The following is an 11,167-nucleotide window of genomic DNA, read 5'->3' on the forward strand; positions in this document are numbered from 1 at the left end:
GTATATGATGCGCCTAACTGCCATATACATGCGAAAGTCGATGTAATACACCCCAGCAAACATTAAATCGTAAGGCTTTTGCACATGATATATAAGTTCGCATACGTATATAAATTCGTATTAAATTACCATCGCATAAAATATCAATCAAAGGATGCATGATGTGTATCCAAAATCGTAGAAAATGCAACAACACGATTTTCTATATCATTGATGGATTAAGTCGTATATCGGTATAACGATGATCCTAGTATCTCGATATGCAGTATTATATATTATCATATTCATATAATATAACATTGTCGGATCAAATTGCGTAAAAAGCATCGTATATCGTTACAGACAGCTTTATATGCGTATAAAATACGCATACACGATTTACTACAAGCAAACAAAAAAATGGCGGGAAATTTTCAAGAGGTTATAATTATTTTTATACCCTCACGAACCGCCATTAGAATATATGACAACCCTTATGTAATGTTTCAAGAAATAGGAATTTTACAATTGACTTTTAGTGGGAGAAGGGTTAAATATTTAAAATAAGTGGTGGTGATGGTTTAGAAAATTGCTCCAATGGGATTCGAACTCCGATTGTTTTGGATGATAAACATCAGCTATTTCGCACGGCTATCTGGAATATAATTTAAGAACAGTTTAAACTCCACCATCCACCACTATCACCCCCACTCATTTTAAACATTTATAAAGGGTGTGCCACATCAAATTGAATCACGGAAAAAACGCTGTAGAAATTTAATTTTTAAGAATTATATCTTCAGCTTTCGCTTATAATCAGATAAGAGTGTATAGATCACGTTGACCATGCTTCACTGTCAATTTTTCGTAAATTTGGAAAAATGTCGTCGAACGAAAAAGAGCGTATATGTATATTAGGGTGGAAGGGGAAATGGTCACGTCAAATTTCAAAAACCGACCATGCACATTTTGTTTATTGGCCCAAAAAAATGAGCTCAATCGGACATTATTTAGGGGTGCCTCGAAGCACTGAAAGTTTTAGTTTTTTGGTCACTCAGGCTCAGGTCCCAAAAGTTCGATTTTCGGCCAAAAATTTTTTTGGAGATAACACCAGATCTCGACGTTTCATGCAATTTGAAGACATTTGACATCAAAATATTTTTTTTTGGAAACCCAGATTTTTTTCGGGATGACACCAGATCTCGACGTTTTATGCATTTTTGAGTCATTTGGCATCGAAAAAAATGGGTGGGTTATATCTATGAAATAACCGCAAGGTTGACGTGGGACTACCTTAGCTCAGCAATCATTTGTTTGTATTGATTAAATTTTTGATTGAATGAAACAATTTCCGAATTCAATTGAATCCAATATATTTTCTTTGTGAGTAAAAAGATTGTTTAATGCCATGTAAGGTCAATTCATGAATTGTGATAGATTATGTTCTTCGTTACAAGTAAATTTAACGACAGTCCTTTTACGTTTGGTATGATGACACCTTGGTTTAGAAGTCTGTATTAGGTAAACACAGTTGAGTCGGAACAAGAATGCCCCCGACTTTCATTTATTTGCAATGGCGATTTCTCCAACGCTGCTTGGTTTTGAAGTTTGTGTTAGGGGACACATTACGGTGAGATAAAAAATCCCCATACTTCCATGTATTTGCGATGCCGAATTCCCCAAGGCTGCTTGGTTATGATCAGTGTTGGAAAAAATCATCTTCGCTAAGATCAAATGCATAGATTTTCGGGCTAGGTTGCATCGAAAACCTATATATTCCGAACGAAAATTAAAATGACAGATCCAGGCAACCATTGAATATGAACAAATGAACTTTTGTCCTTCAATATGTTTGCAATATGTAACCTGAGGCTGCTGTGTGCGGTTGGGTTTTACAGTTGCCGGATGCCGTAATCGGAAATACCTTATGAAATTCCCGATGTCGCAAATGACTTGACGGTAGCTAAAACCACTCGTTGTATCCATTCTGCATATGCCGTTGCTACCGTCTCGCCAAGTAAAATTTATTTTGAAGTTAAATTATCTGCCAGAACGAATATCGTTTCGGATGTGATGAATATCAATTTGTTGCTTTTGATATCCAAAGTATAAATAACAGCGAAGTTATGAACCCCACTCAATGTCGCATTCATTCATTATAGCAAATTTGGTCATGCAACAGCGATATGAACAAAATGAACTCGTTTGTTATTGTCATCAATATAATGAGGGCAGTGTGTTTCAAGCTGAAAAAAAGTCATTTACACTGTAACAAAATCATATTCGTTTCTCGTGAATATTTGTTGATATTCTAAGACACTGGTTATGATGACTGTGTTGGGGAAACCGTAAATCGGGCCAATCAAAACGAGGCGGTTAGGGCGTTTAGATAACGCTTAACATTTTACAGTTATTCAATTGTTTATCTAATATAAAATAACATTTTATTAATTGCGATTAGAGCGTAGAAATATTCGCTATCAATTGATGCAAGCATCTTTTCGATCCAGTAAGAAATGTTCGAGTTATAAGCATTCGGAATCTTTCATTTTTTCCTGCATGTTCTGTGTTTAGGTTTTCATTTTATCCCCCATATACTCCGGTTAGACGTAGTCCCACGTCAAAAAATTTCGATTTTCCAAATGTGTATCCAGAATCTACCCAAAAAAAATTATTGGCTGTTATCTGCTCGCTGACTATTGCGAAACTGGTGTATAAATCGCAAATGACAGCTCTTTATACGATCACCTATTGCAATGTTTGTGCAAGGGCGAAACAGAAGTTGCAAATATTTTTTCTTAATATCAAAATATGAGCACTGCTCTGAGCGGCGCTATCGATCCGCACATGAACAAAGCAACAAGTGAAATGTTCTTTCGTTTCCTCTCTCTTGACGTAGGGCTACGACTAACAGGAAAAAATAACAACCTAGAAACTGAACAAGTAAGAAATAGTGAAAGATTTCGAACATTCATAATTCGACCATTTTCTCGCTAGATGACAAAGCTGTTGAATGGACATCTTTCTACGTTTCGATTGAATAATTATAAAAAGTCAAGCATCATCTAAGCGCACCAAGCGTTTTGATTGGTTCATTTCGTGGTCCTCGAATAGCCCTAAAAGGAACGACTAAAGTAACAACGAAATACAATTTGAATACGTCAATACCACTGGTGGAACAGAATGTAATCACCTTATTCACGATTCATCAATCATCCAGCGAGCGACCGGAAGACAGCGGCGGCGTTTAACAGGATATCGCTTCGGAGAAGAATTGTGAAGAAAAATGTCAAACCGCATGATGATTCTTATTTTTTTCAAATGTTTGTCCTCAAATCCTAGATAGAAGCATCTCGATAAAAAGATGCTTTACGTTGGTTTTCATACCGTTAGTTAGAGAATGTTTGTGCATGATTTAATCACAATCAAACATTGTTTGATTGAATGCGCCTACAATGGTGGTGGTAGTAAACATATAGAATCGTCTGTTGCTGCAGTGTGTATGTGTCTAGAACAAGGGACACATTACGTTGGCCAAATTGTGTAGTATGTTGATTGTGTTAAAAGGGGCATCAACGTGCAGTGCATTTCAAGCTGGATGTTTAAAAGGTATTTTCCAGTGATGATGTGTTCTTGGGTTGAAAACTAAAGGTGAAAATTTATCCCGTTGCGGTTGCTATCGTTTCCGACAATCCGATTCGGTTCGAATTTTTGCCATTCTGCGTAAGGGGCAGTATAGTATAATTTATGGATTATTTCTTTGACAATGACATTTTTGGGAGCGTTGGAGATGTAATCGCTCTAGTTTTTTTTTAATTGGCCTTTTTCGAGGCTTCTTCTTCTGTAGGAGTATTGTACCATTGCGACCATTAGTTTGTAGTGTACTCCAGTTTGCTATGTATGCAGTGTCGGTTCGTTCCATCACTCAGGGAGTAAATGATAGTCACACCAGGACTTTGCATATCCCCCCACAAAGATATGACTTCCTTTATGAAGTTTCTTACCTTTCTGGTTCAGCAGACCAAATCTCGTTAGGCCTAAGAATGCCCTTTCCAAGAATCCGCAGTCTTCACTGAATAAGTGTACTGCATTGACACAGTAAATGTTCCGAAGTTTCAGCTTCGAAATTGCAGAAACGACAGTTATCATCTGTCAGTTTTCCGATTTTTTTAGGTGATACCTGCACGGGCAGTATCCGATCAAAAACCGGTTAATGTGCTCAAATCTGCCTTATTCAAGCTGAGTAGGCTGCATGTTATTCTGTTACAAGGTGTAATGAATAATTTGGATTGTCTAAGTGTTGATCGAGCCGTCCAGCTGACTTCAAACATCGATATCTCCCTAGTTTTGAGCTCTGATTCCATGCATGATGTAGGTAATCCACAAAATGGCTCAGGTCGGACGAATTTGATTGAACTAGCTTTGACTGACATGTGTATGCTTTTACTACATTAAGAGCTGCTCGGCTATGTGAGAAGATACAGATATTGGCATACCTGTATTTTCTAGCCAAACAAATATTTGTATTTCTGCTTGAAGAACTGTAAACCCCTGTCTTATTGTAATTGACATGTCGATTCCTGGTCCAATAATCCCAGCTCCCGTAGATTTACCAATTTTAGATCCATCGGCATAAAACACGAGTGATCCTGGACGAGTTTTGGGACCACCTTCTACCTATTCGTTGCGATTGAATTCAATCACTTTGAAGGAAACACCAAAATTAGTCTTTTTCAAGGTTAGCGACGGATGAACTGAAAAAGTTCTATTGTCGCTCAGACTGTAATTCAAGACAACATCATCATCACTACCAACAGAACATCCCCGGTAATTGAACGTTTAGGTAAAAAGCATCAATAAAACAAACCAAGAAGAAAGAGAGAACAAATGGAGAAATTTTGTAGTAATAAAACAAAAACTCATCAGGATCCAATGAAAATCGAAATCGAAACACATTGCCGTAGAGAAAGGGTTAAATCTTTTTCAGAACCAACGAAATATTTTGGTAAAAAGTTCATTATATTTTGCTTTTTTTTCTAAACTAATGTCCTAAATGATGAACAGGTAAATTGAATTGTTCAATTGATCAACAAAAAGAGACATATTCGCTTTTGAGTGTACATTCAACAAATCTTAACACACCTAATTTTGAAGGTGTGTACGTGTAGAATGATTCATCTCTTTTTATTCTGACATTTACCCTTCAGTTCTCAAAGTTGGGTCCGGGCGGAGGAACACCGCTTGGAAAATTTGCTTGCGTAACGCGAAAAAACAACCTTCTCGTACGTGGATTTGGCAAAATAGTTCAATAGGACCAAACCATCTGTAACGAACGTGATTGAAATGATCGGGGAATATTTAACGAGTACCAAGAACCTTGGATTGAGGGTATGTGGAACGGAAGCTTCAATGCCTATTTTGTTTTTTGTATAGTTTCGATTGAACTACTAATAGAAAAATAAGATGATTTTTGAAATAGAAAAAGTAACCAAACGATCTACTCTTTCAAAATAATATCGTAGTTCTACGTGGTAACAATGTGGTCGTGTCTGAGACACAACTCTTCTAATAATTTTTTTTCGTGAACCCATTTTCGCTCAAATAGCGGAGTCTTTCGGCTTTGAGGTTTCTTGTTCTTGGAACTCTGAACCCGGTGATCAACTCAGATTGAACTGTTCTGTAAATTAATACAGAAAAGAATGCAAGAAAATGACTGTTGAATAAATTGAATGAATTTGAATAAAAATTGACATAGGAGTATCATTCAGTGAAAAAACCGCACGATGATGATCCCGGGAGTGGAACTTTAAACATCTCAATCAGAGCACATTTCTAAGTTGGAATGAATCAAATACTTTTGTAATTTTTCTCATGTCTTCTGTGATTGATTTACGTTTGGTCATAACAAAAACCATAATTATGGAACGCCTTTTAGCAGCCAAAGAAAAACTATGAAGGCGTCATGAGGATGATCTTAATGGAAAACGATGTGACATTTACAAATTTGAAGTTATAACGTTGAGGTTTGGTGGAAATTTTAATGGCAAATGTCGCAGCTCAATGAAAAAGGATATTCGATCAAGGTGAAATATTCCAACAAAATTGTCAATGAATGGAGGAACATAGAAATCATAAATAGCGTTTGAAGTTCAATTTTCTTCATCTAAAATTTCTCCAAAGGCACTTGAATAACAATGCAATATGCGACGGAAAAGAACGAAATGGAACACGAAATGAAGTCTATTTGTGTAAATAGCACAGATAATCTTATTTACATGGAATGTTAATCGACCGTCCTAAGTTCGTCAGGGATAGTGATATAACTAACGGTGAATAATCAATGACCAGATATCGTTCAATCAAAAACCAAACCAATATTCAATTTAATTGTAGCGTTGCTGTTTTTGGTGTTTATCCTGAAATAGTTTCCAAAATCCAGCTTCTGTGAGATGAAACACGAGAGAACACATCGGGTATACCAAGAGCACAAGGCGTACCCCAAGAAACAACCCCTTGCAGCTGTCCTTCGGAGATTAATGGTCCACCAGAGTCACCCATGCACATTCCAATACCCTGGGGACTTGATGTGCAAATAGTGTTTTCGTGAACAAATGCATCGTTGCCAAAAACCTGACGTTCCCGACATTCGTCCAGTGAAATGATCGTTACATTGACAAACTGCAGATGTCCCGCTAGCGATCCAGGGTGCTGTGGAAGAGAAAAGATGTTTTAGCAACCGTCGGTTGCGAACCCTAGATTTGCATAGGTTACCGAAGTTTGTCCCCAGCCGGAAGCTTGAGCGGTCAAAGGTTGCTGAATAAATTCTGACCCTAGCGGAATCTGTCCCACCTTACTCGTAAACACAATTTGGGACGCAACATGAAGTAGTGAAATATCGTTTTCCATCCTCCGTGGGTTGTAGAACCGATGCTGAATGATGTCTTCCAAGTCGTAGCGAATTCCCTCGCTCAACAAGAGTACTCCCACAACAACGAAGGTGCTTTGGGGTGTTCTTCCATAGGTACAATGAGCTGCTGTTAGCACCCAACGATCGCTGATGACGGATCCTCCACAGAAATGACTCCCAGTGGACGTTCGGAGCGATGCTTGATGAGGAAATTGACCTTCCTCGGCGTTTTTTCCTCCAACAATACGGCCTTCCCATCCGGAGTACCCGATCGGCAACATTCCGGCCAAAGTCGTACCGACCAGGGCCAATTCAACTAGCAACAGTGCACGTACCATTGTGAATGCGTGAAACTTTCATCCAAACGCACCGTTTTTATAGTTAACTGCATTGTACACTATCTACTAGTGTGCTAGTTTATCGAAAACCGATAATCCATTCATGTTTGGACCGGGATTAATGCATTTAGTGGAAAAAGCGATGAATACATACACCAGCATGTGATGAATGATAACGCATTGTGGAAATCAGATTAATGCCCAAAATTAAAGGTTTTGTTCAAACTATGCGATGACGTTACATAACGCTACAAACTATGTGATAACGTTGCATTTGAATTACTCCTATCAATTGCACCGGTAATACAATGCTGCAAATATGACCCTGTTTTATTCCACGGAGCATCTGTGGGGTTTGATCAACATACTTCTATCACTTATTTGATCGATAAAATATAAAATACTCCCTCCATGTCCATGTCATCTAAGTTGATTCTACATTCAAATAAACTATTGTGATAAAGCGGTAACATTATAAAGCTATCCAGTTGTGTTAAGCTACTAAACTAAAGCTAAGAATTTAGGCTAAAAATTAAATTCGAAACACGGAATTTAAAATTCAGAGCCAGAAATTCAGAAAAATTCAAATCTGGAATCTGAGTCTGAAACCAGATACCTGATCCAAAGAAGCAGGAACGTGGGTATAAATTATGTATCGGGAACAAGCACAAAGTTTATCTATTTCTTGATTCGAAAATTAGAGGATGTTCTAGATGAATAATTGATTTTTCTCGCTAAAAACATACGCGTGCAATATTCCGAAAATTGAACCTTGTAGTTTTGAAATGACATACTTCGAAGATTACGTTCTTGAGGAACTTCACAGTCGTAGACTTTTGCATCATTTTTTATTAGTATTCGTTTGAGTTTTCTTTTGCCAAAGAACACGCCTTGAATGTATTCTAGGGAGGCAGGCTCTAGGATACGCGTGACCACATTGCAAGTCAAAAGAAATTTCTTTGACGAAGAAATCTCCGGCCATGACGGGACCCAAACCGGCGTGATAAGTGTGACGCTAACTACTCGGTCACGGGAGCACACTTTCTTCACTCACTCCTAGTAAATTGACAAAACTAAACAAAACAATATTTATGTTCCTGTAATGCGGCTTCCATGTCCTTCTATCGATTGATGCAAATATCTCTGCAATCTATAGCCATAATTCGGACATAACAATTCACTGCATCCTCCGAACAAAATTGCACTGCTCTTTTCCAATATATGCCATTCTTTCAGTTTTTTTATCGAGGTGTATGTGGGATATTTACGGATCGGGTAGGTAAGGAATGTATCGAAAAGTATTCTTAAACATTCAAACATCAAAATAAAACAGAAAACGTTCAGAAAATGTTTACAAAAGTGAATTTTATTAAAGAATATTAAGTTTACATAGCAATGAAATGAAAGAATCAAGCCTATTAGTGATTTGTAAAAAATGATCGAACCTTAAGACGCGTTCACATTGCGCCAATCGGCAAATAAAGAAATGTATGGGAAATTGGGAATGATTTCAATTTTCATTCATTTAAACGGTTATTTTAGTAATGTATAGCATATCAAATAAATCTTATAAAGTTTTCTATTCGATTGGTATGTAAATAATCGAAATTCGATCTTTATGAAAATATTTTTAAACTTTTGCTTTATTCCATAAAAACGTGATCCGTTTTCTGATTTGGCACTCTTACTGACAGACGTAGTGCTACGTCAGAAAGATAACAAGTTGGATGACATCCATGAGTGACAGCTATCTCTATACAAGGCAACACTTTCCGATCTACGAAATGGATAACTCTGTATACAGCAAATCCAAGCAAAAATGATCAATTAAAAAAAAAACTTTGATCTTGCTCAAACCTCTTTTGAAAAGTTTATGCCATTTTTTTATTTCAACAGAGTTTTCAAAAAAAGTATTTCATATGGGTTCTCAAATATTTACTTTTAGGCTAAAGCGAAAAAAATGTTTTTGTGGTTTTCGAGAGGTTGGGGGCGATCTTATTTCAGAAGGCTGAGACAGTTTTACATAACATATTAAAATCTCAGGAACACTTATTTGTTCTCTTTGGAGATGTATAATTTTTCTCATTTTTTTTTTTTTTTTTGCAGGAAATGAAAGATTTAACTTCTGAATCTTTAAATTAAATTTTAATTTGATTCTTTAAATAAAATAAGTTTAAAAAGAACTGAAAGTTTTTACCAATTTACTTTTCTACACCCAAACTAGCGTTGGCTGAAAACATTTAATCTTCAGCAGAAATGCCAGATGCCAGTTTGTGTGCTGGAGGGTCAAATGCGCAAATAATGAGCTTTCTGTTTTCTTTTCTCATTTCATTTGGGATTGTGTAAAAAAAAGTCCATACAACGTCAATGGAGATCGAACCAAGGCCGGCTGGAATGCAAAGCTATTTCACATGACCACACTATCCATATAGATGCCAGTTCTTTTACATAGAAGCGTGATAATGTTACACCTCATCATAAAATGAAGTTGGAAAGTTTTTTCTGAGAGGATAAAGAAAAACATGAACGAGAATATATCTTTCTCTGTCTGGGCCGTGTATTTGGCAAACTATGCGAAAAGCTTTCATATGCTTTCATTTAAATGTGTCTCCTGTTTCGCTCGCTCATATTGGCTCCAGCATATATATTATACAAATGATATACATGTATTAGGGAGTAGAACATTTTCTGTTCTTTTTCAGCTCATTTAATGTAACAAATCGGGATGCCTTAACATGTGCTAAAATTAACTTTGGGTGTACATGTCAGCTGATTGTTTTCATGCTTCAGTTGAACGTACAATGAAGCCTGTCTCCCACGAAGAAGTTTACAGTTTTCCTGATTGTGTTGAGTGTGTCAAAAAATCCACAAACGAGAATGAGCCAAAAGTTTGCGCGATGGAGTCTTCAGATTTCTTCAAATGTGAATTTCGGTTCAAACAATCTGTTCTTAATAAAATTTGAGACAGACCAAAGTTGGAAAACATTAAACATATAATCTTCTCCTGATGCTCTTTTGATATGGAATATTCTTACAATTATAACCATCACATGAAGAAATTGAAGGTATTGACAAAAAAAAACAACTAAAGGATATGTTAAAGCCTCCATTCAATTTTATTGACCAGCTTCAGTGTCAAACGGAGGGGGATGGAATTCAAAAATCACAGAAGGATTTTATAATTAAAGAAGTTTTGCCACTGATGCCGATAATTAAACGAGACTATTGGCTTAATTTGTCTGAGACTCATAAAGATTAATATTTTAAGATTAGTTGTTATATTATAGTAGCAAACGAGGAATTAAATGTGAAATAAGCTTCAAAAATGATCGATGTGTTTTACTGAAATTGGATTAAATACTCAAAGTAGATGTTCGCAAAATGAATTAAACAGCTGGAATTGCAGTAAAATTTCTATACAGCAGCAATATTTAAAATATTGTTAATATTGATTACGCACAATAAAACGGACTGTTCGTTTATGCAACTGATTACTATGAAAATAAGTCGAATTTGATGAGTGAAAATGCTACTACTGATCTTATTGTTTCATTATCTACTTGAAGATTCGAATGCAGAAATTGAGGTAATTGCAACATAAAAAAACAAAATTGCTTCTCTACGTTCATCGCAGTGCAGTGAACAGAGAATAGTAATTATATGAGCAGCGTTTCAATGGTTTCTTATACGCATCTACTAGGTAACGCTAAGTGATAAGATACTGTCATGAAAGGCATGTTTGGACTCTACAAAAAAATGTGATTCAAATGTAAGCTATATTTACATTTGAATCACATTTTTTTGTAGAGTCCAAACATGCCTTTCATGATAGTATCTTATAGATAGTAGGACAAAATATTAATAATTGTTGTTGTTGAACGATGTATGAAAGCCATATGGAACTACGTCTGTTTTGCGGACAAACAGTGATTTTTCGGAAACG

At 36.3% G+C, this 11,167-nt stretch overlaps 1 protein-coding gene across 1 annotated transcript; it reads right to left on the bottom strand.

The window, feature by feature from the left end:
* Positions 1-6,390: 6,390 nt before the first annotated feature.
* On the bottom strand, positions 6,391-7,224 carry LOC129765727 (chymotrypsin-1-like). Its single transcript, XM_055766147.1, has 2 exons — positions 6,751-7,224; positions 6,391-6,687 (listed from the first exon to the last, which is right to left on the bottom strand). Exons 1-2 carry the CDS (start codon positions 7,222-7,224, stop codon positions 6,391-6,393), a joined length of 771 nt encoding a protein of 256 aa, XP_055622122.1.
* Between the last annotated feature and the right edge of the window lie 3,943 nt (positions 7,225-11,167).

This window comes from Toxorhynchites rutilus, chromosome 2 (genome assembly GCF_029784135.1).
Source record: "Toxorhynchites rutilus septentrionalis strain SRP chromosome 2, ASM2978413v1, whole genome shotgun sequence".
Classification (NCBI taxonomy): Eukaryota; Metazoa; Arthropoda; class Insecta; order Diptera; family Culicidae; genus Toxorhynchites; species Toxorhynchites rutilus.